General features: G+C 42.2%; 1 protein-coding gene across 5 annotated transcripts in view; it reads left to right on the top strand.

Annotated features, from left to right (window-relative positions):
• Nucleotides 1-23,484, top strand: part of Sgms2 (sphingomyelin synthase 2) — a 69,004-nt gene extending 45,520 nt beyond the window's left edge. For 4 of the 5 annotated variants that reach the window (XM_048333451.1, XM_048333449.1, XM_048333450.1 and 1 more), the window contains 5 exons: nt 5,861-6,539; nt 11,620-11,737; nt 18,494-18,647; nt 20,858-21,024; nt 22,599-23,484. In XM_048333451.1, coding sequence (XP_048189408.1) covers nt 6,085-6,539; nt 11,620-11,737; nt 18,494-18,647; nt 20,858-21,024; nt 22,599-22,802 — 1,098 coding nt within the window. In that variant the 5' untranslated portion in view covers nt 5,861-6,084 and the 3' untranslated portion in view covers nt 22,803-23,484. The remainder of the gene's footprint in view (nt 1-5,860; nt 6,540-11,619; nt 11,738-18,493; nt 18,648-20,857; nt 21,025-22,598) is intronic. The other variant, XM_048333453.1, reaches the window with a different exon arrangement.
• The last annotated feature ends 237 nt before the right edge of the window (nt 23,485-23,721 follow it).

Genomic DNA, 23,721 nt, shown 5'->3' with positions numbered 1-23,721 from the left:
TATTAGCTCCTACCTTTAACAGATGAAATTATCTTAAACATTAAAACCCACATGTAAACTTAGATACGTTCTCTTAATTTTTACTCTGTGCACATTTCCTAGTTCTTCTCTTAAATGCTTCCAGTGTAGTGTGTCTTGCTAGTCAACACAGTAGGCAGGGCAGGCTGACCCCTTGGACTCCAGATTTCACAGAGGCTTTCACAGATCCTCCAATGAGAAGTGCAGAAAGGGACTCAGGGGCGTGGCCAAGTGGCCAAAACACTTGCACCTTTTCTTACAAGATCGCCCATGGTCTCTTTCTCATTTTTCTTTTTAAAACCATAGTCTCTGAATGACTTACTTAGTCCTACATTTCCTGCTCAAATCAAAGTTTCTGCTTCCCCTGTTTTCTTCTTTTTTTTTTTTTTGGCCAGTCCTGGGGCTTGGGCTCAGGGCCTGAGCACTGTCCCTGGCTTCTTCCCGCTCAAGGCTAGCACTCTGCCACCCGAGCCACAGTGCCCCTTCTGGCCATTTTCTGTATATGTGGTGCTGGGGAACTGAACCCAGGGCCTCATGTATATGAGGCAAGCACTCTTGCCACTAGGCCATATCCCCAGCCCTGTTTTCTTCTTTTTAGTATTTATATCTGTCTTGCAGTTTTATAGTTTACTATACAGGTTGAAACCATTCCTTTTGGTAAATGCTTGAGACCAGAAATGTCTCAGATATCTAATATTTCCGGGTTTTGAAATAATTGCATATATAGGACAAGCTATCTGGGGAGTGGGACCCATTTTTAAATGCAAATTCATTTGTGTTTCATATGTCCCTTATACAATCGTAAAGCAAAGTGTGTATATACTAAGCCATTTATTTATTTATTTATTTATTTTTTGGCCAGTCCTGGGCCTTGGACTCAGGGCCTGAGCACTGTCCCTGGCTTCTTCCCGCTCAAGGCTAGCACTCTGCCACCCGAGCCACAGTGCCCCTTCTGGCCATTTTCTGTATATGTGGTGCTGGGGAACTGAACCCAGGGCCTCATGTATATGAGGCAAGCACTCTTGCCACTAGGCCATATCCCCAGCCCTGTTTTCTTCTTTTTAGTATTTATATCTGTCTTGCAGTTTTATAGTTTACTATACAGGTTGAAACCATTCCTTTTGGTAAATGCTTGAGACCAGAAATGTCTCAGATATCTAATATTTCCGGGTTTTGAAATAATTGCATATATAGGACAAGCTATCTGGGGAGTGGGACCCATTTTTAAATGCAAATTCATTTGTGTTTCATATGTCCCTTATACAATCGTAAAGCAAAGTGTGTATATACTAAGCCATTTATTTATTTATTTATTTATTTATTTATTTTTTGGCCAGTCCTGGGCCTTGGACTCAGGGCCTGAGCACTGTCCCTGGCTTCTTCCCGCTCAAGGCTAGCACTCTGCCACTTGAGCCACAGCGCCGCTTCTGGCCGTTTTCTGTATATGTGGTGCTGGGGAATCGAACCTAGGGCCTCGTGTATCCGAGGCAGGCACTCTTGCCACTAGGCTATATCCCCAGCCCCTATACTAAGCCATTTATATGGAGTATAATGTCACACTGGAGAGGTTCTGGATCTGAGCACATTGCAGATTTGCATTTTCAGATTAGAGGTACTAATTGTAAAGTAATTAGAATAGTAGCTAATTTATTGAAATTAACTCTTGTTTGATATTAGGCTATCTCCATATATTCTCTTGCAAGTTAACTATTTTAAATTTATCCAGGTACTGGTGGCTAATACCCTTAATCCTAGCTACTCAAAAGGCAGAGATCTGAGAACTGAGATTCAAAGCCAGCTTCAGCAGTAAAGTCCCTGAGACTGTTATGTCCAACTAACCAGCAAAATCTGGAAGTGGAGGTATGGCTCAAGAGGTACAGCACCAGCCTTGAGCAAAATAGCCAAGTGAGAGTGCTAAGTGAGAAGCTCTGAGTTCAAGTCCCAGTGCCAGCACCAAAAAAAAACCATAGAAATATTTTATTTCTTATTTCCTTGGGATCTTATTTCCTTGGGATAAGCATATGGGATAGAATCACGGTAAAGACTTCATAACCCCAGCATTTGTTATGTGATATAGTCTGGAGGAACAAGCCTGCTACCATGCCATTCTTATTCCATGATGAACTTTAGAACCTTGTCAAATTACCAAAATAAAATTGAAGAAAACCCACAACCTGTTGATGATTAAAGTAACATTATATATTAATGTGGTACTATTAAGCTGTTAATGATTTAATATCTCAGCTTCCCTCCAGTGAATATGTCATAGCTTTGTGTTTTCTTTTATAACTGTATTAAGTTTGTAACTTTCTTCATGGAAGTTCTGAACATTCATTAGGATGTGAGGTCCTTTTTGTAACTGGTATAGTAACTGCATCAGTAGTCAATGGTTGGGTACGGGACCATACTTTCATTAGGCTTTGTAACAGGTTACTGCTGGTCCTTTAAGGATATTGTTACATGTGTTTTATTTGTATGACAGAACCAGAATGAATGTGGCTATGTATGTAATCGTTGGTTTCACATGTATGCTTCCTCAGTATTTACTTGCCTGCTTTCTTTTTCTGGTCATGCTTTACTGGCTAAAACAATGTAAAGTAGATAGACATAGGTTCTTTTCTCCCTAGGGATGACCTGCTTTCAGATGTTAGAAGTATATTCCTTTCGTAATTCGCAGAAAGATTTCTAGAGATCATTTAAGAGTTTAAAGTGCAAAGTGGGGGCTTATCTGTGGTATGCAGAGAACATTTTAATTATACTCTAATGTGATATTTGTTTGATAAAGTGTAGCTATACAAACTTCTGTTCCTTCCTATTAAATACTTTACTCTCATAAAACTAAGTAGACGTTGAATTTAATCAAATGCCCCTATGGCTTTACTCAATAGGATCCTGTCTTTGGGCGCGTGTGTGTGTGTGTTTGTGTGTGTGTGAGAGAGAGAGAGAGAGAGAGAGAGAGATTTTGCTCCAGCCACTTCCAAATTAGAAACCTTTTTACACTTCTGGAACATAGTATACTTCAGTTCTAAAATATATACTAGCAAAACAGTGTCCGTGTACTAAACATTTCAGTGTTTTGACTTTGTTTTCACAGGGAGATGAGTAGAGACCTTGAGCATTTTCAATATTATCTAGATTACCATGGCAGTATTTTGCAATTTGAGAGGACCAAGACATCTTGGAAGGTGTTTTGTGCTCTGGCATGGTAACCTAAACAAATGAACTAATGGAGCGGTCATTATGGAGCAGCATAAACAAACCCTTTGTCACTTTCCTGCTACTGCTAGGAAAAGATAATACACGAGTATGTTGTCATTGTCATCTTAGTGACAAATAGTCTCAAGGCTGGTTCATACAAGATGAATGTGCTTGGTACCTCTAATCTTCTTAATGAAATCCCTAGGGAAGGATTAATTTAGAAGACTAAGATCTGAAGATCACGGTTCAAAGCCAGCCTAGACAGGAAAGTCTGTGAGGCTCTTCAGATAACCTTCAGAAGAAGCCAACAGTAGAAGTGTGGCTCATGTGGTAGAACACCAATCGTGAGCAAAAAAAACCTACTATGGGACAGCATCTAGGCCCTGAGTTCAAGGCCCAGTACTGGCAAACACACACACACACACACACACACAATCTTAATTTTCCACTAATGGTAATGGACAGACATGGTACTTGGAGTGCTTACCTCCCAGGAGCACAAACCTCTGTATGATTAATTATTTCAGTCATCCTCATGGAAGTCTCCTGAGGTAGAAAGCTGACTGCTTCCGCTTATTGAAAAAAACAATGTAACTAATTAGATTTTCTTTTGTTCCACAGCTGTCCAGTGGGTAAACAGAGCTTCAGAATCACAAGCCTCTTTCCCATAGAAACAGCAGGCCAGGCCCACATCTGGAGTGTGGAAGTTGAAGGCAAATAGGGATGTCAGTTTGGCAAGATAAATGGGCTAGGCTAGAGCTGATAGGAAGAGACAGACGGTGGCTGAGTTAGGGCCTGGTACTGCCCTGAGTAGCCCATTAGCTTAATATGAGGCAGCTCTTCATTACATATAGTAATCTCCTCACTACTGTCCTAGGACACTGAGGGGAGTCGTGGGATTTCTCATCCTACTCCAGTATATCAGTGACTGACAGATTCCCCAGGGCACGAGAGGAATACACAGTATTCAAAGTAACCTCTCTTGGCCTCTCATCTTTTTTTTTTTCTCTTTCAAGCCAACCTGGACAGCAGGCTACCTCTTGAAGGTGACCATTTGTATGTAGTGCGAGTCAGGTGCCAGCGGTTCACACTTGTAATTAATCCTAGCTACTCAGGAGACTGAGATCTCAGGGTTGTGGTTTAAAGTCAGCCAAGGCAGCAAAGTCTGTGCAAAAAGCCAGATGTGGAGTTGTGGCTCAAGTGGTAGAGCACCAGCTTTGAGCAGAAAAAGTGGAGACACAGTGCCCAGGCCTTGAGATCAAGCCTCAGTACTGACACACACACACACACACACACACACACACACACACACACACAAACACACACACACACACACACACAATGAATGAATAAGAGAGCAGCTCATTTCTGGCCTTGCCTTCCCATTCAGCCAACTGTCTTGTGACTGTGGTTCTGTCTTTTTGGTAGACTGTAGCTGAGCCACAGAGCCAGGCTTAACACTGCCATTTTAACTTTTTCTTTCATTAAATACAGGCTTAGGTGTTGCTGCATTGAACTTTTTCTCATTATTCTTTTCCTGAAACTACCCTGAAAGGGAGGATTTTTAAACTTGAAGGAACATGCTAAAGTTGTACAGTATACCCAGGGTGGGGACTAATTATGTGGTTTGAAAGCTTCTTCAGGTGGCTGGGTTGGTAGCATGACTAAAATAGTGCTTTCCTAAATTGGGAACAGCTGGGCTGTGTTTTGTGCTGGTATAAAAGTCTGTAGCGGAGCTCTGGGTGGTAAAGAAGTCTTTGCCCTATGGAGTCAAAGGAACTGAAGCCAGAGGTCCCTTTCCCCTAGCGCCATTGTGGGTAAGTACTCCTATCCCACCATCTTGTTTGTTTGATAGAAGCTGTGATGCTTATATCAAAATATTGTTAGCCACTAATTTTCCCATGCCATTTGTATACATTATTAGATCTTTCAACAAATTTAACTTGTTTCCTAAATGAAGCATAGCTAAAGCTTTGGGTATATTTTGTCTTGCATTTTGAAGGTTTCGGGCAGTGTGCTTCTCTGAATACCAACAGATAAACTGAGGCAGTGCTGCTTGAAGTGTCTTGACTGTGTTGTTCTGGAATCCGTTCTTAAAAGTAGTTAACACAAAGTCTAAAATATATATATATATATGAATGAAAAATTAGAAAGTAGATATTGTGACAAGTTCAGTGAGTCATAATTATTCACTGTATATATAGACAGCTCACCTGGGATTTCAATTCTTTCTTTAAATTTCATAGAAAAGATCCAGGCTCAGGAAGGAGTGATGTTATCTCTGAGCAGGTTCTAGCTTATTATGACTTCATAGTTAGCAACAAGTAATAGCACCGCCAGGAAGGGTTTGCCATGTGGGGGCCTGATTTCTTTGTAAAGAAGTTTAAAGGACACTGATGGGTAGAATGTTCCTATTTAATTCCAGCGTCAGCTCAAAAAAGGAACAGAATTCCAAGATTAAACAGTTCACTATTTTTTCAAATGAAAGTCAATCTGGGCAGCATTAATTAACTATGTTCTGGCAATGTCTTCGTAAAGCAAAATGGCTCTGGCATTTTATTCCTTATTTTGAGAATGTTTTTCGTTTGGATGGCTGATAACTGGTCCAGCAGAGTTTCTGAATGTAGTTTTATTTTGTTTTTAGGTAGGGTGGCAGCATCTTCCGTGAAGAAGGAAAATCCCTTCACGAAGGCCGATCACCACATGAGAAGATCACATCTGACGGCTGCCTTCTGCATTTGGTTTTAGGAAACAACGATTCTAAGAGTCCATGTTCATCTTGGAAATAGAAGGATTCAAGAAAGTTAGCTTTCCACAAAGAACGAGAACGTTGACCATCTCCTTTTTGATCTGAAGACTTGAGAGGCCATGGATGTCATAGAAACAGCAAAACTGGAAGAACATTTAGAAAATCAGACCAATGATCCTTCAACAACTTACACAAGACCTGCAGAGCCTGTAGAAGAAGAAAATAAAAATGGGAACAATAAACCTAAAACCTTATCCAATGGGCTGCGAAAGGGCACCAAAAAGTACCCGGACTATATCCAAATTGCTATGCCCGCGGACTCGAGGAACAAGTTTCCCCTTGAATGGTGGAAAACAGGCATTGCCTTTGTGTACGCACTCTTCAACCTCGTCCTGACAACGGTTATGATCACAGTTGTGCATGAGAGGGTCCCTCCCAAGGAGCTCAGCCCTCCACTTCCAGACAAATTTTTTGATTACATTGATCGGGTGAAATGGGCATTTTCTGTATCAGAAATAAATGGGATTATATTAGTTGGCTTGTGGGTCACCCAGTGGCTATTCCTGAGGTACAAGTAAGTATGTCTGATATGTTTTTATTTGGGGGGGGGGAGGTTGACTCTTGTTTATCTGTTTGTTGTTTGTTTGTGCTGGTCCTGGGGCTAGAACTCAGGGCCTGAGCAGTGTCCCTGAACTCTTTTGCTCAAGGCAGTGCTCTACCACTTGAGGCACTGCTCCTTTTCTGGCTTCTTGATGCTTAATTGGAGATGAGTCTCACAGATTTACCTGCCTGGGCTGGCTTTGAAGTCCTATTGGATCTCAGCCTTCTGAGTAGCTAGGATTTTAGGCATACGCCACCAGCTTCCACGTGGTTCTTAGTTTATTTTTAAGAGAGCTGCTGTCATTGTAATTGAAATTACTTATTTCCACTTTTAATAATTTTAGTCTTACTAGATAACAGATAAAAGGACCAGTAGATCTTCCACACTAAATAAATTCAGTCACTTTCTTTCCAGGACTGTGCATGGAATGGGTTTGAAGCTAAGTATAGGAATGACAAGTTTGTGACAAGCCTAGTGGGTGACTCAGACTTCATGAATTTAAGGGGCAGTGCCTTTTTCCAACAATGTGGTACTATGGTATTTTATGGGGGAAAAAAATCAAGAGGCTTGGAGTAGCATGCTTGTGATGTTTGGGGTTCTTGCCAGGTTAGGGAAAGGAGGCTGGGACATTTCTTTCTCCCTACTCACGATGAGATGACTAAGGAAGTCAGTTCCTCAATAGCCTGCATTGCAGTGTGTCTGTCTTCAGAAGTTATCAGGTTTTAATCGCTTCAGAAATTGAGGCTCTGTGACTAGGCGTCTCGTCACAAGTATCGGTTGAAGAAACTGAATTTAGAACTGGTGCACTGTGGTTTGGGTTTTAGATTTCTAAAGTAGAGCTTGCCCTCTTTTCCTCTGGTCACCATGCAGGGCCTGGTGGTTCACTGGATTCAGCCACTCCATCCTCCTTCCCCTGGTTGGGATAGGAGGGAGTCAGGAGGGCACAAGCCAGGTTTGTTCTTTTTCTCCAATATTTTAAAAGTGGGCACATGCTTCTCTATGTGAATTCAGACTTCCAGTCCATGAAACCTCTTTGATTTCAACTAGGATTTTAGTAATAAAATCACAAAATCTGTATTTGGTCAAAATTCTACCCATAGTCAGGGGCTTTAAGAAATAATTCAACCTATGCTAGCTTAGTTGATACATCTTGAAAATTCAATGTCAAATAAGATTTCAGTGCTCATGCCTCAAGTTATTCATCTATTTATTTATATTTTTCTGCTGGTACTAGGTCTTGAAGTCAAAGCCTCTCACTCATGCTCAGCTTTTTTTGCTCATGGCTGGTACTCTACCACTTGAGCCATGTCTCCAATTTCCAAGATCATTTTTAGAACAAAGAATTTGTGCTGTAGGTTTTTCCAGTTGGGTGTTACTATGTGATTAGACGAATTCAACCTGTCTTTGCCAAAGACTTTCCCAAATGTAACTCTGTAGGTTTTAACACGTAATCTATGAATGTAAATAATTCCTAAACATTTTCATTAATATAAGTCTCTAAATGTTTCCTGGGTGTGTGTAAATAAAAGACAAAGCTACCAACTGTCTTTTATTTACTAACTGTCCTTTATTTGCTTCTCCAAGTGTTCATTATGGCGTCCTTGATGCTAAAAGCAAAGAATAAGAGCTGGGATATGGCAAGTGCACCTGCTATGGGATATGGCAAGTGCACCTACCTATCAAGCACAGGGCCCTGGGTTCAATCCCCAGTACTGTCAAAACCAACAAACTAAAGAATGTATTTGTTGAATGCTAGTGTTTTTCTTTTTGTGTGTTTAGAATTGACACGGAATATAACAGGGCCTCCTTGGGCCCTGGATGTTCTCTTTTTCCTTTAATTTGCAGCTGAATTTTATTACTGTGTATGTGGAAAGATAAATTTTCCAAGGTCTGGGAAGTAGCTGCATGGCCTCCTGCGGTAGAGCTTATATCCGTGTTTTATTGGAATCACTCCTTAGATGGAATGACTGCCATTTCACCCAAGCAGAACTCAAGTCACCAGCCTGGACCACACATTGCATGATATCTGCTGTCTCAGTCATAGATGACATGGGTTTGCCTTTTTACTTTTTGAAGTCGATTTGGATGTTATCATTTACTAACTGGTGGAATAATTCTCATAACCTAGTTGAATATCTAGCCAAATGAGAAATTCTATTTGTACTCTCTCTCTCTCTCTCTCTCTCTCACTTCAAAAGCACCTCTCAGCCTGGTACCAGTGGCCCATGTCTATAATCTTAACTGTTCCAGAGGCTGAAATCTGATGATTGTGGTTCGAAGCCAGCCCAGGCATACAAATCTGAGAGACTGCTATTTCCAATTAACTAGCAAAAAGCTGCAATTAAGGGTATTGCCCAAGTGGTAGAGCACCAGCATGAGTGAAAAAGCTAAAGGATAGCATCGAAGCCCTGAGTTAAAGCCCCCATGCTGGCAAACCAAAAAAGAAAAAAGTCCCCTTCTCAAAGACTTTATATCTCACCTATTAATTTGCTGTTCTGAGGCTCATTGAACTCAATGCTGGAATTGACTCATAATAATTTCTGCTTATTACTTGACCTTGACCATAGCTGAGAGTATGATTCAGAGCAGTGGTTCTGTAGGGCCTGGGCTTGAATCAAAGGATGAATCAGTGCTTGCTTAACCAGGGGAACAGACTCACAGTTTGGTGGCCTGTCCTTTTGGCGACTACAGAGGCAGAATTGAGCTGGCAAGTCTTAGAATAAATACTTTCATCTAGTCTAGGTGATATTCTTTTCTATGGTGTTTTACCCCAGAATGTATGTGTGTATATATATATTACCCTGGAATAGTCTTTAAATGTATATACATATATATACAAATATATACATATATATATTTGTACATAATTCTTTAAGTTAGAAATCCTAACCGTTGGCTGAATGAGATCTTGATTCATATCAGACCCACAGTCTTGGAGAAGACTTAAAATATTCCCTGATATGCTGAGGATAGTAGACCTAGAGTAATATACTTTATGCTGTAGAGAAGTTACAACTTACAGTCCTAAGGACTGTAATGCATCTCCATTTTCTTCTATTCCCAGAGCCCCCAATTACAAATCTAAGAATAAAAATGGCATTATCACCACGATTAAGAGTGAGGACAGGGCTGGGGATATGGCCTAGTGGCAAGAGTGCCTGCTTCATATACATGAGGCCCTGGGTTCGATTCCCCAGCACCACATATACAGAAAACGGCCAGAAGCGGCGCTGTGGCTCAAGTGGCAGAGTGCTAGCCTTGAGCGGGAAGAAGCCAGGGACAGTGCTCAGGCCCTGAGTCCAAAGCCCAGGACTGGCCAAAAAAAAAAAAAAGAGTGAGGACACTCAGAACCCATGGGGCCATCATGCCAGGGGCAGAGCTCTGCCTCTGGGGCACAGTGTGCTCAAAAATCACCCATCGGGAACCACGGCCTTGGGCTGGGACTGGGGAAGAGAAGCTCGAGGCCTAGCATCAGTCACCATAGCCTTCATCATCTACACTTGACAGTGAAAAGGGACTTCAGGGGGCGGGGGTGTTTGTGTTATCTTTCCCCACCCTTCTTTCTTACCTCTTATTATTTCTTGTCCTGTTCTTTATTTTTTAATTTATTTTTACTTAAGACTTAAAAAATTGGCCACATGAATGGGGTATGATGTGATGGTTTGGAGCAGGTATATATTGTGTAATATTCAAATATAATGAAACACAGCTGTCTCCCCAAACTCAGTTTTCTTTCTGTTCTTTTTGTGTGTGCTAGGCTTGAGTCAGGGCCTCATGCTTGATAGACAGTCATTTTACACTTTACTACACTCCTGTCCTTCTTTGCGTGTGTGTGTGTGCGCACGCGCGCGCACGTGTGCACATGAGCTAAAATTCAGGGTCTCACACTTTCTCCCTCAAGGCTGGTACTCTACCACTTGAGCTACACCTCCTCCACTTCTGGCTTTTTGCTGGCTCACTGGGGATCAGAATCTCTCGGAAATTATCATCCTGGACTGGCTCTGACCCTTGGTGCTCAGGTCTCAGCCTCCTGAGTAGCTAGGATTACAGACATGAGCCACCAGCATTATCATCATTTCTTTATGGTAGAAATACTCAAAATTCCTTTTTCCAGATTTTTGGAGGTGAACATAAACTACTGTAACTGCCATGCCATGCAATAACACACCGGAACTACTTGCTCCCAATTGTAACCTAGGATGCCTTGGCCCATCTTTCTCTATTCCTCTCTCCCCCAATGCTCTTCCCAATCTCAGGGATTGCCATTCTAACTCTGGATTGCAAGAGCATGTGGTCCTGGTGGTAATATTCCTGGTTTATTGCATTCAACCTGAAGATCCCTAGATCCATCCAAGTTGCAAATGATAGCATCTCATTTAAATAATGTTGCACTAGGCATGTGTACCACACTTTCTTTATCTATTCATTGGTTGATGGATACTTACATTGTTTTCATTTCTTTCTTATTGAGAATAGTGCTGCAGTGAATATGAGAAGTAAAATCTTTGAAGGAAAAACAATTCCTGCACTCCTATTTTTTCCTTCCTTCTTTTTTACAAAATCAAGATTGAGTAAAATACAAGTAAATCAATCTGCTTTCAGCTTTACTACAAAATGTCCCTAATATATTAGGGTACTTTAGATATATTTAACATGCAATTTGTGGAAAAATCTATTTCATTTAGGAAAAGAGTTCAGATATATGTTGTCAAAATAGCTTTTGGCTGATTCCCAAGTAAACCTTGCTTATTATATAGCATGCATTTAATGGGTTGTCACATCTCCCAATGGGTCCAATTATGTAATATCACCTGGTTCATTAGTTTATTCCTCTGTGACCATAGCTCACTTATATCTTTGATGTGTTCTCAAGAGGGTTTTATTAATCCATGGGTTGACTGAAAAAGCAGAGGTTTCATTGAATTCTCTGGCAAAGAGTGTTTTAGGAGAGGGGGTCATCTAGATTCTTTATCTAACACATTAAACATTGCTTTGAAGGAATAGAAACAACTGGTCAACTTGCTTATTATCTCCATGCCTCTGCTTTCTTTAGGTCCATAGTGGGACGCAGATTCTTTTTTATTATTGGAACTTTATACCTGTACCGCTGTATTACCATGTATGTCACCACTCTCCCGGTGCCAGGAATGCATTTCCAGTGCGCTCCAAAGGTAAGCCTCTCAGCTCCCAATAGAGGAAATGGAGAAAACAGTTATGGATCGCCTACTTGGTCATGACTTCTTCTATGTACTTTTATAGGTCTTGATTGACACCTAACATGCTAATCTATTTTTCTTTAGATTGGTGAGGACAGATATTAAAAGAAATCAAGAAATATAGTTTGAGAATTACATTAAGAAATGTACATCCTTATGCTGGGTACTGGTGGCTTGCACTTGTAATCCTAGCTACTAAGGAACTTGAGGTCTCGGGATCTCAATTTGAAGCCAGCCTGGCCACAAAAGTCTATGAGAGTCGTCTCTCCAGCTAACCAGCAAAAAGGAAGAAGTGGATGTGTTGCTCAAGTTGTAGGGTGCTTTGAGCAGGAAAAAAAAAAAACTAAGTGAAAGCATGCCCTGAGTTCAAGCCCCAGTACCACCACCGCCACCAATAACAAAGAACCCAAACAAACAAAAAAATGTTCAACTTTATTTATAAAATATGTTTTCTACTAACTTAGAATTACTGTTGTTTGCTCTTCTTTTTAACCTCATTTGCTTTCACATTCACACATTTATTCTATAAGCTGCACACAAGGTACTGGACAATAAAGTAACTAATAGGAGTCCCTACCCTGGAGTTCTATTCTGTTGAAGGGTAACAAAAGGTAAATTAATACATCATGTGACCCATGGTAATATGACTGACAAAGAAGAATATTTCAGTAGGAACTGGTTCATAGAAAGATCAGGAAAGAGTGTCTCTAACAAGCAAGCACATAAAAGAGCTAAGAGTCCCAGGCCAAACAGATGGGAAGGAGGGGAGGTTAGTGGTGCTGGGGTGGAGGGAGAGTGGGAACAGGGAGGGTGGGTGGTGCTGGCCACAGGTCCCAGAGGATCTTGAGGCCATTGTGGGAACTGGAGCCTTGAGGGTGACCGCAGGAGGAATGGGAAGACATTCGACTTGGAGTGCATACTGGATCAACCGAAAAGTGCAAATGGTTCCGGGAATGGGTTGGAGAGAGGAAAGTTGACAGCAAGCCCATAGTTTTTCCACAGTTGGAAAAACAAGAGGGGCCTTTGGCAGATTCTCATGTGAGAATGTCTCTTGAAACTGTCCTATGCAAGAATTTGTTTCCCCACCTCAAACACGAGGAAACAGGTCTCATGTCAGAGCTGCTAATCATCGTTGACCCCACGCCTCCCTGATTTACAAAATGGGAGCTTACAAATGATGGGCTTTCTGGACAAAGGGGCAGAGTCTAACACCCTATGTTACTGAAAACTGTACAGATGCCTGAGGTGGAGGAAAAATAGAGGTGTTTGAAAGCAACCAGCCCTCTCCCTTACCAAATATAGGTGTGGTTTGGAGAAGCTGTAATTTTCTAAAGCCCTCAAAGCAGAAAGTTGTCTGTCATTAAAACTGTGTACATATTGAGTTTAAACATTGGTTGACTTTTAGTGAAACTAATTTAAGGCACGGGAGGAGTTCAGAAGCATAATAAACACTACGGATGGCCTCATGCAGTGTGTTCAATAGAGAAATGACCTGAAAAAGGAAGGCAGGGCCATTCTAGCAACAGATGGGGTTTTCAGGGACGGATTGCTATGACTACAAAAGAAGGTAGATTAAAGATTGTCCTGTGTGGAAGAGTTGCAACTTTCAGAAGCCATGTGAATGAATAAACATGCCATAGATAACCAAACCATAGACACTCTTAATGGATATTCTGGAAACTTACTTGCTAAAGGTCAGCTGTCAGGAGCCCTTCCTGAACTACAAATGTGCTTTCAATGCACTAATTCTGGTTCAGTAAGGCAGACACAAATGACTGTATGTGACTTGAAGAAATATGGCGTTATAGAACCAGAATCAGAATTCTGTTCTAAATTTGGTCCTTCTGTTGGCTTTGAGTACTGCTAAGTGTCTTGTGGTTACAAGGCTCTTAGACAATCTCTTTCCTGTATTGCCCACTCTATCAAATGCCCTTCAGGCTGAGCCAATGACAGAGCTTAGTGTTTCTGTGAACAGATGTCTCATCCAATCACAGACGTCTGATGCAGCTATCCCCGCCTCCAGGGTTTTCACCTGGGCCTTTCCCCATTTTCCACTTGTCTTCACCCTAATTTAACCCCATCCTCACTTGATGTCCTTTGCTTAATAGAATTTGCTCCAACCAGCAACCCAGGCAATGGTTTGCTGTCAAAATATCTTATGTTCTTCCAAGTGTGTTTAGATAAATGGAAGCCCACTTGTTACAAAATGATGACATGAAATGATTTTATTTTCCTGGATTGTTTTGCCACATACAAGAATATTTGTCTGGAATAGGCTGAGAAAGCCTTCTGGGTGGTTCTCCTATCACAATGGCTGAAGGACCTTTCCTCTTAATTGCGGGGAGGTCAGGTTTCTTGGCTAGCAGCAGCCATGTTGGACTCTCCTGTACCTAGTTCAATTTTGTGGGAAGCGGTGTGGGGAAGAGCTCTTAAGGGCGCTAGAACCCCTGTCTAGTTTGGCTGGTTTGTTATTGTTGTTGTTGTTTTTCCTTTTTCTTTTTGCTTTTTGTCAGTCATAGAGCTTGAACTCAGCACCTGGGCACTGTCCCTGGGCTAGCTAGAGTACTACCACTTGAAGCCACAGTTCTACTTCTTGTTTTCTGGTGGTTAACTGGAGATAAGAGTCTTACAAGGACTTTTCTGCCCGTGCTGGCTTTGAACTACAATCCTCAGTTCTCATCCCCCTAGAATTATAGGTGTGAGCCACCGGCACCCCATTATTTGGCTGTTTTGACTGATGCTACCCTTAGGTATCTATACATTCAATGTTGTGTCCAGTAACTGCATAGATTGATGGCTGAAAAGCAGGAAATTAGTGATAGCATGCCCCCCCCACAAGAGTATGGAATCAAAATAAAGAAAATAATGCATTGGTGTTTACAGTCACTAATTTTACATTGCTAAGCAAGATCTCCCATCCCATGATTAGCAGCTGTGTGACTCAAGCATTAAAAACTAAGAAGAAGGGGCTGGGGATATAGCCTAGTGGCAAGAGTGCCTGCCCTCGGATACACAAGGACCTAGGTTTGATTCCCCAGCACCACATATACAGAAAACGGCCAGAAGCGGCGCTGTGGCTCAAGTGGCAGAGTGCTAGCCTTGAGCGGGAAGAAGCCAGAGACAGTGCTCAGGCCCTGAGTCCAAGACCCAGGACTGGCCAAAAAAAAAAAAAAAAAAAAAAAACTAAAGCAAAATGCCAGTGGTTCATATCTGTAATCCTAGTTATTCAGGAGGAGTGCAAGTTGAAGTCAGCCAGGGCAGGAAAGTCCACGAGACTCCTATCTCCAATTAACCACCAAAAAGCAGAAGTAGAGGTGTGATTCAAGTGGTAGAATGCCAGCCTTGAGTGTGAAAGCTAAGGGACAGTGCCAAGGCCCTGAGTTCCAATCCCAGTACACACACACACACACACACACACACACACACACACACACACACACACTAAAAAGAAAGAAGAGTCCTTCTGCGGTTCTGCAAATGCTTTTTTCATCAAAGAAGATCAGAAATCTTTACACAGGGCCTGGTGATGGTGTTCCATGCCTGTAATCTTAGCTACTCAGGAAGCTGAGATCTGAGGATCGCATTTCAAAGCCAAGCTCGGCAGGAAAGCCCATGAAACTTATCCTACCACAAAAAGCTGGAAGTAGAGCTGTGATTCAAGAGGTAGTATAGTGCCTTGAGCACAAAAGCTCAGAGACAGCACTCAGGCCCCAAGCCCCAGGGCTGATGAAAGAAAAAGAAAAACAAGAAATGTCTACACAATGGTCCCCAGTATCTAGGAGGGTACGGTCCAAAGGCAGATAATACTGGACCCTACAATTACATTTTTCTTATACATACATGCATGCACATGTACATACATACACACATATGATTAAATTTAGTGGACTAAGAATGTGGCTTAGTAGAGTAGAGTGCTTGCCTAGCATGCATGAGGCCCTGGGTTCAATTCCTGAAAACTGCATAAACAAAAACAAAAATAAATAAAAAATATTAAGTTTACATTTATAAGTTAGTTATAGCAGCCTCCCTGAGCTTTTTTGCATAAGGCTAGCACCCTACCCCTTGATCCATGTCTCCACTTCTGGCTTTTATTGGGGATGCTTAATTGGAGATAAGAGTTTCATGGACTTAGCTGCCCGGGCTGGCTTTGAACTGCAATCTTCAGGTCTCAACTTCCTGAGTAGCTAGTCAGCACCCATCTAAAAATTGTTTGTTTTTTGTTTATGTTTTATTTCTGTTTTGTGGGTCCTGGGCTTGAATTCAGCACCTGGTCATTGTTCATGAGCTTCATTGTGCTCAAGGCTAGTGCTCTACCACTTGATCCACAGCTCCACTTCTGAATTTTTCTGAGTAGTTTATTGGAGATAAGAGTTTCACTGACTTTTCTGCCCAGATTGGCTTTGAATTGTGATCCTCAGATCTCGGCCTCCTGAGTAGTTAGGATTACAGGCGGGAGCCACCAGTGCCCAGCTGAAAATTGTTTTATGAAGAGCACTTTCTTAATATTTTCATATTGTGGTTGGCCTGGAGTAACAATCTCAGCATGCAGAGCCACAGCTAAAGAGACTCCTGATTGCACGCAGCATTGCGGAGCAGAGGAGGGAAGAGCTATGGGGCTTATTTCACACGTTCCTGCCCTGTGTATGCGTGAGTACAAGGTTGAGATCCATGAGTGGAAAATAAAAAACACAGTGGTTCTGAACTGCAGAATCATATGTCCTTTTACACTGGGAACATGATGGTTGAGCAGAGTGTCCTGTTTATTTGACTTCAGTGTTTGTACCAAGCTCATTATATTAAAAAAAAATTCTTAAAGTATGATAACCCATCTGATAAAGTACTGGCTTGACTTGACCCTTGCTATCAAAGGCATGTCACGTGATATGTAGTTTGACTACTACATTTTCTGTTTTTTTTTTTTTTTTTTTTTGGCCAGTCCTGGGCCTTGGACTCCGGGCCTGAGCACTGTCCCTGGCTTCTTCCCGCTCAAGGCTAGCACTCTGCCACTTGAGCCACAGCGCCGCTTCTGGCCGTTTTCTGTATATGTGGTGCTGGGGAATCGAACCTAGGGCCTCATGTATCCGAGGCAGGCACTCTTGCCACTAGGCTATATCCCCAGCCCCGACTACTACATTTTCTGAGGGATGCCAGAATTGAGTCAGACATTGTGCCAACAGTCTTATGTCCCTGGGTGCAAACCCCTTCCTGCCTGGTAGATCCTGTCTTTCCACGGCAGGATCACTTAAAAGTGACACCACTTCTAAACAGCAGATCTGAAGACCAATTTTTTTTTTTTTTTTTGGCCAGTCCTGGGCCTTGGACTCAGGGCCTGAGCACTGTCCCTGGCTTCTTCCCGCTCAAGGCTAGCACTCTGCCTCTTGAGCCACAGGGCCGCTTCTGGCCGTTTTCTGTATATGTGGTGCTGGGGAATCGAACCTAGGGCCTCGTGTATCCGAGGCAGGCACTCTTGCCACTAGGCTATATCCCCAGCCCCTGAAGACCAATTTTTAAACACACAGGCCTTTGGGGGAACCATCATTCAAACTACAGTAAGGACTCCTAGGATCTTTCCCCACCATTCTTCCTCCCTCCCCACCAATCCCCCTCCGTCCATCATGGGGCTTGAACTCAGGTCCTGGGCGCAGTCCCTGAGCCTCTTTGTGCTTGAGGATAGCATTTAACAGTGTCACCTCACTCTCCCAGTTTGTCCTCCCATCTCCACCCACAAATTGTATAGTTCATTCCAACATAGTAGTGTCTGCTGCGTTTGTTCACCCTTTGGGATCATTGTCTGAAGTTGCCACCTCAACTCATCATGATTTCCCATACTCTCATTGTGGTTTCCATATCTTGACCCAGGACGCACCCTCCTGACACCCTACCCATGGCACGAAAAGCAGGATGCCACATGTAGTTCTGGGGGATGCTTTTCTGACCATTTCTAAAGCTCTCAGCACAGTCTCTAGTATGTCATTTTCAAACTTAGATGAGCCTCAGCTCCACTATTTAACTACAGATGATCAGACATTAAGGCAGCTTATTTGTACATTTGGGACTGGCCACGTAACACAAGGAACACTGTAGAATATTAGTAATATGCTATGCAGCCGAAACAAATACCAAGTGTTTCAAGCCCCCTGGTCTTGCGAAAAAGGAAAGTCGGCTTTGATCTGCTTTTTAGCTCATAGCTGTGGTGAAGTCATTGGTTATTAATATTTCTAAAAGCTTTGCCTAAGGACACAGTACCACCAAAACATATTATTAGTAACACCATGCATAATTTAAAACCTGTCAATGGAACCAGCCAATACACTGAAGATAAGGTAGTTCGAGGAGTCTGTTCTTGGATTCTTTTTGACTTTTGAGGTTCCAAGGGGAGAAAAAAAGAAAAATCACACCCTGGTGACCTTTCTTGTGTTTACTTTTTGCCAGTCCTGAGGCATGAGTTCAGGGCCTGCACACTGTCCTTGAGCTTTTGCTCAAGGCTAGCACACAACCACTTGAGCCACAATACCACATCTGGCTTTTTCTGCTTATATGGTACTGAGGAATCAAACCCCGGGCCTCATGCATGCTAGGCAAGCACTCTACTGCTAAGCCACATTCCCAGTCCCGAGCTGACCTTTCTGAGTGTCATGCAGTACAATGGAAATATGGTTTAATCGGCTGATGATTTTTTTTTCTTCTGGATCTTCTTGTGTCATTCAGCTCAATGGAGACTCTCAGGCAAAAATACAACGGATTCTCCGGTTGATTTCCGGAGGTGGGTTGTCCATCACCGGGTCGCACATCCTGTGTGGAGACTTCCTCTTCAGCGGCCACACGGTGGTGCTGACGCTCACTTATCTGTTCATCAAAGAATGTAAGTAATAGCTCACACCTCTGGATTGATCCCTGTGGGGGGAGGGGTCCCGAGGCCCTGACATGGTTGGACACCCTCATTCTACCAAGATCAATAGCTGTGAGACAGATAAAAATACTGCATGTGCATGTGTATGTATGTTAACTCCTTGCTTGTGATTTGAACACTGAAGTCGTAAAATCAGGCTGTGGTTTCTATCATTTATCATGCCCTTCAAACAGCTCCCTTTCTGGTTAACACTCCTTTTTCTTTTTTGGCGGTCCTGGGGCTTGAACTCAGGACCTGGACACTGTCCTGAGCATTTATGCTCAAGGCTAGAGCTCAGCCACTTGAGCCACCATGCCACTTCTGGCCTTTTCTGAGTAGTTTGTTGGAGATAAGAGTTTCATGGACTTTCCTGCCTGGGCTGGCTTTGAACTGTGATCTTCAGATCTTAGCCTCCTGAGTAGTTTAGAATTCCAGGAGTAAGCTGCCAGTGCTAACTTGTTGCACACTTTTTAAGGTATGAAAAGCTATCTGAGTGATGGAACTAGAAAGAACATAAACATTAAATTTCTTGCACAAAGAATCGGTCCATTATTTTTCTACTTGTTTGCCACTATAAAATTAAAATACTTTGGAATTCTCCCCCCCCCCCCGCCAAAAAAAAAGAATCTGTCCATTGCAAAGCCAGATGTAAATGACTTCTACAACCAATGTAAAGGATACATCCATTGCATTATTGCAAATAATTCATTTAAGGTTTTCTCCCTCTAATATGTTTCCTTGTCCTGCTTTATTCCAATTTTCCAGCCACCTCTGCTTTATAAGACATTGGTGTGTGTGTGTGTGTGTGTGTGTGTGTGTGTGTGTGTGTGTGTGTGTGTGTGCACTGGTGCTTGAATTCAGGGCCTCGCTGTCTTGCATAACTTTTTCACTCAAGCACACTCTGCTACTTGACCCACACCTCCACTTTCAACTTTTGCTGATTAATTGGATTTATTTTCTCAGGCTGGATTTGAACTGTAATCTTCAGATCTCAGCCTCCTATCAGCCTTACTGATCATTTTCTTTTTAAGAAACATGAAGGCAAGAAATTGAAATGTCTTTCCATATTTTTATGCTTCTCATCTTATGAAATCCTTACATTTTACAGTACATTTTTCCTACTAATCTTGAACTTGTGCTCTTCCTGCCTCTGGTTTCCAAATACTTTCTAGTAGATTCCACTGACAAACTATTACTTTATTCAGTGTAGGGATGTTCTTGTCTGATCTGCCTAGCAGATCCCATTTGCACAGTTCTTTGAGCTTTGGGCCTATTATTTCCAAGTCAGCCCTTTGAAGTGGTGCTCATATTCCTTCACACTTGAGAAGCTGTTGAGTGTTTATCATCTTTAGTAAGATGCTCCATGCCAGAAGTCTTTGTCACTCAGCATGAAATGATAATGATAGCTTTAGCAGAGACATCTATAGACAGAGTCTACCCTACCTCCCCTTTCCTTGAGTTTTCTTCCTTTCTTAGCCTTTCATTAATTCAGATAGGTTTAGCAAAGAATGAGAAACTTCATTGTCCTTGTCTTAAAGATTAAGGTCATTCCATACCTGTTCCTTCTTACTACTCTCACTGTGGTTGGCTAGAGGACTTAAATCTGTCTCAGCACCAACATCAGGGTGTTGTCATATCTTTAAATTTTATTAACACAATTCAAATTGATTATTGGTTATAGATTCTGAAGGTGTATGTGTATTTGGTTTACAGCTATCACTCTACCACTTGAGCCACAGCTCTACTTCTAGCTTTTTGCAGCGTTTAATTGGAGATAAGAGTCTCAGGGACTTATGCTCAGGCTGACTTTGAATCTGCAGTCCTTCCTATTTAACAGTGGGCAAGGCTTTAGACTAGCCACCACTGGGCCTGGCCAGACTGGTGAATGTATACAAAAATTGCTACCATTGCTTCCTCCTCCCCCTTCCTACCTGATCAAATCCATGCTTTCAGAGTAACTCATTTTGGGTGAACAATTTTCTCCTTCCACAAATAATCTAAGGTCATGAAAACAAATTGAAATCATTAATCTCTGGGGGTTGGAGGGGAGGGGTATGTATGGCTTGGTGTAGAACATTTGCTTAGCACGGCAGTGGTATGGCCCCACCACATCTCATAATGACGAGGGAAATAATAGCTTCATCTCTGGGAATCCTATTCACTCTCATTTTCCCACTGTCCAGATTCGCCTCGTCACTTCTGGTGGTACCACTTGATCTGCTGGCTGCTGAGCGCTGCCGGGGTTATCTGCATTCTCGTGGCGCACGAACACTATACTGTTGATGTGATCGTCGCTTACTATATCACCACGCGCCTGTTTTGGTGGTACCATTCAATGGCCAATGAGAAGGTGAGAGCAGCCAAGATCCCTGGGTGATTTCTTCCTTTTGCATGCAGTGGGGTCTTCCTCAGACAGGTGGAGATTTCATGGTAGCTTCCTGGGGTGCCAGCAGTTGCTACCCAAGGGTGAGGATTGGGTATATTTACAGGAACTTGGTATAACCATTACTGCTCCTTAAAGCAAAATAAGAAACTTCATAAACATAATTGCCGTTGGAGGATTGAAATGTCGTAGAATTGCAGAACTCAGTGGGGTTTTTTGTTGTTTGTTTTTACTAAATTTTAAAGAAATAACATGTACAAAATGTAAATTCAGGAGCCTTCCCTGTGGAAGTCTTGTAGGATTGCTTAGAACAAAAATCAATCCTTTCCTTCAAAGAATTTATTTTCAATGCAAAGATGGCAGCTATTTTGTAAAGGCCAAAGAAATAGCTTTTACAATATTGAATTAGGTATGTGCTTGGGTGACTGGTGCCCTCTGCTTTCTCTTCTGATCTTTCGTTATTTGGACTTCCACTTCCCAGATGACCTTCTACTTCTTTTCCCATTCATTCTTAAAAAGCTTGTTCAAATGGCCCTCTTCTGGGAAGTTTTCCCCAACTTTCCCTCTAGGCCCAAAGTCGATGTGCTTTTCTAGCCTTGGCATGTATCCTTGGAAGCATACAATTGGTCTGTGCCCCCTGAAGGTGGTTTACCTTCTAACAGACTTTACAGTGCTGTCTGCGATGACTAAGTCATTTTTGAAGAATCTACATCAGACTCTTCATGTCCACCCATCACCGATTCCTTGCTGTCACCGATCAGTGGCCATTCTGTGAACTTGCTTTCTTTCTGTAGCCCTATTTCTTATTCTATAGTCCCTTGTTCTCTTCTGCCTCCTTACACTTCTACCTGATGCTTCCTCCTTCCACCGAGCCAACACTGTCATGTTTCACTTATTTACTTTGCCTTCCAAGATTTCCTTCCACTTTTTTTTCCCAAACAACAAAACCTCTTGTTTCCATTTCCTGGGCCTTTCACTCATTTTTGCCCCACCATCTGACCACCACAGAGCCTAAAAAGCACTCCTCCTGAATAGTGACTTGCCTCTTCGTCCCCAAGGTCCTGTTCTCACTGGAACTGTAGGCAGAAGACACTGTGAACCCCAAAGAAAAAAGGGTGACTTGTTGCCTACAGTCATGCAGTTAGGGAAAAGCAACAACTGCCATAGATCTGAATTCAGCTTTCCTTGTTAATGTACAATGAAAGTATAATAAGGAAAAAAAATAGGATTCATCCAGACCTGGTGGCTCATACCTATAATTCTAGCTACTCAGGTGGCTGAGATCTGAGCATCTCAGTTTGAAGCCAGCCCAGGAAGACAGATCTGAGTGACTTGTCTCCATCTGACCAGCAAAGACCCAGAAGTACAGTTGTTATTCATGTAGTAGAGCGCCGGGTTTAAGCAGAAAAGCTGAAAGAAATCTCAAGGCCTCGAGTTTATAAGTTCAGGCCCCAGTCCAGCCACAAAGACAGAGAGACAGACAGACAGATGATTCTAAATCACACAAGTCTCATTTCCCTTTTTGTCTCTACTCCTTACAGAACTTGAAGGTCTCTTCACAGACTAATTTCTTGTCTCGAGCATGGTGGTTTCCCATTTTCTATTTTTTTGAGAAAAATGTCCAAGGCTCAATTCCCTGCTGCTTCTCCTGGCCACTGTCCTGGCCTCCTGGCTGTTTCAAGTCATCCTGCAAAAAGTATTCCCGGGTGCAGAAGATAGGCGAGGACAATGAGAAGTCAACCTGAGGAGCCAAAGACAGGCACCAACCCTGACACCAAAAGAGTTGCACGCTGTAACCAAAGGTATAGCTTTGTTGTTTATTTCAGGAGAACTGACTGGTAAATGAAGAAGTGGACCAAATTGTGTGTGAATGCTTGGAAAGATGAACGAAGTATTACCTTTTGACTTTTTTTTTAAGGATTCATCCTGAAAAAGATATATTTTCTTGCAGCTCCTCATTCATTGGTGACAAGCCCCCTACAATGGGATTTTAAAGAGGTGCCAAAGAGCCTGTTATTCCTCTCCTCATTCTTTCTCTACTAAAGTCTTCTACTTCAGCCATTGTTTTTTTCAGGATTGTTTTCCTTCAAGGTCAGAAGAATTTGTTAATGTTTTCAATAAAATATCTGGATATGTACAGCCACTGTGTAAAATACAGTAACCTAATGTCAAGAAGGGATTTTGAACATGAGGCTCTCTGAGGAGAAATCCATGGCTCAGAGTCAAGTTCAAGTGTACTTTGTTGGACCCTGCCACTGTGAAGGTTAAAGTGGGGTCAGTAAATGCCTTCTGCTGGTCCACCCAATGCACTATGCATCACGTTTACTCCTTTTCTGTTTGTTTGTTTCCAGCTGATGTTATCTTTTTTCAAAAAGAAAGATGATCCAAAGAAATATGAAAGAGATTGACCAACCCATAGACTGTGTGTGTGTGTGTGTATGTGTTTGTGTGTGCACGCGCGCGCGCGCGCATGCAGAACTGGGGCTTGAACTGAGGGCCTGAACGCTGTCCCTTAGCTTTTTCACTCAAGGCTGATACGCTCTCACCTGAACCATACCTCTACTTCTGGCTTTTTGATGACTAATTGGAAATAAGAGGCTCATGGACTTTCCTGCTTCAAAATGAAATCCTCAGATCTCAGCCTCCTAAATAGCTAAGATTATA

This window comes from Perognathus longimembris, chromosome 24 (assembly GCF_023159225.1).
Source record: "Perognathus longimembris pacificus isolate PPM17 chromosome 24, ASM2315922v1, whole genome shotgun sequence".
Lineage (NCBI taxonomy): Eukaryota > Metazoa > Chordata > Mammalia > Rodentia > Heteromyidae > Perognathus > Perognathus longimembris.
Note: the sequence above shows the minus strand (reverse complement) of the source record. Positions and strands in the feature narration are given on the sequence as shown.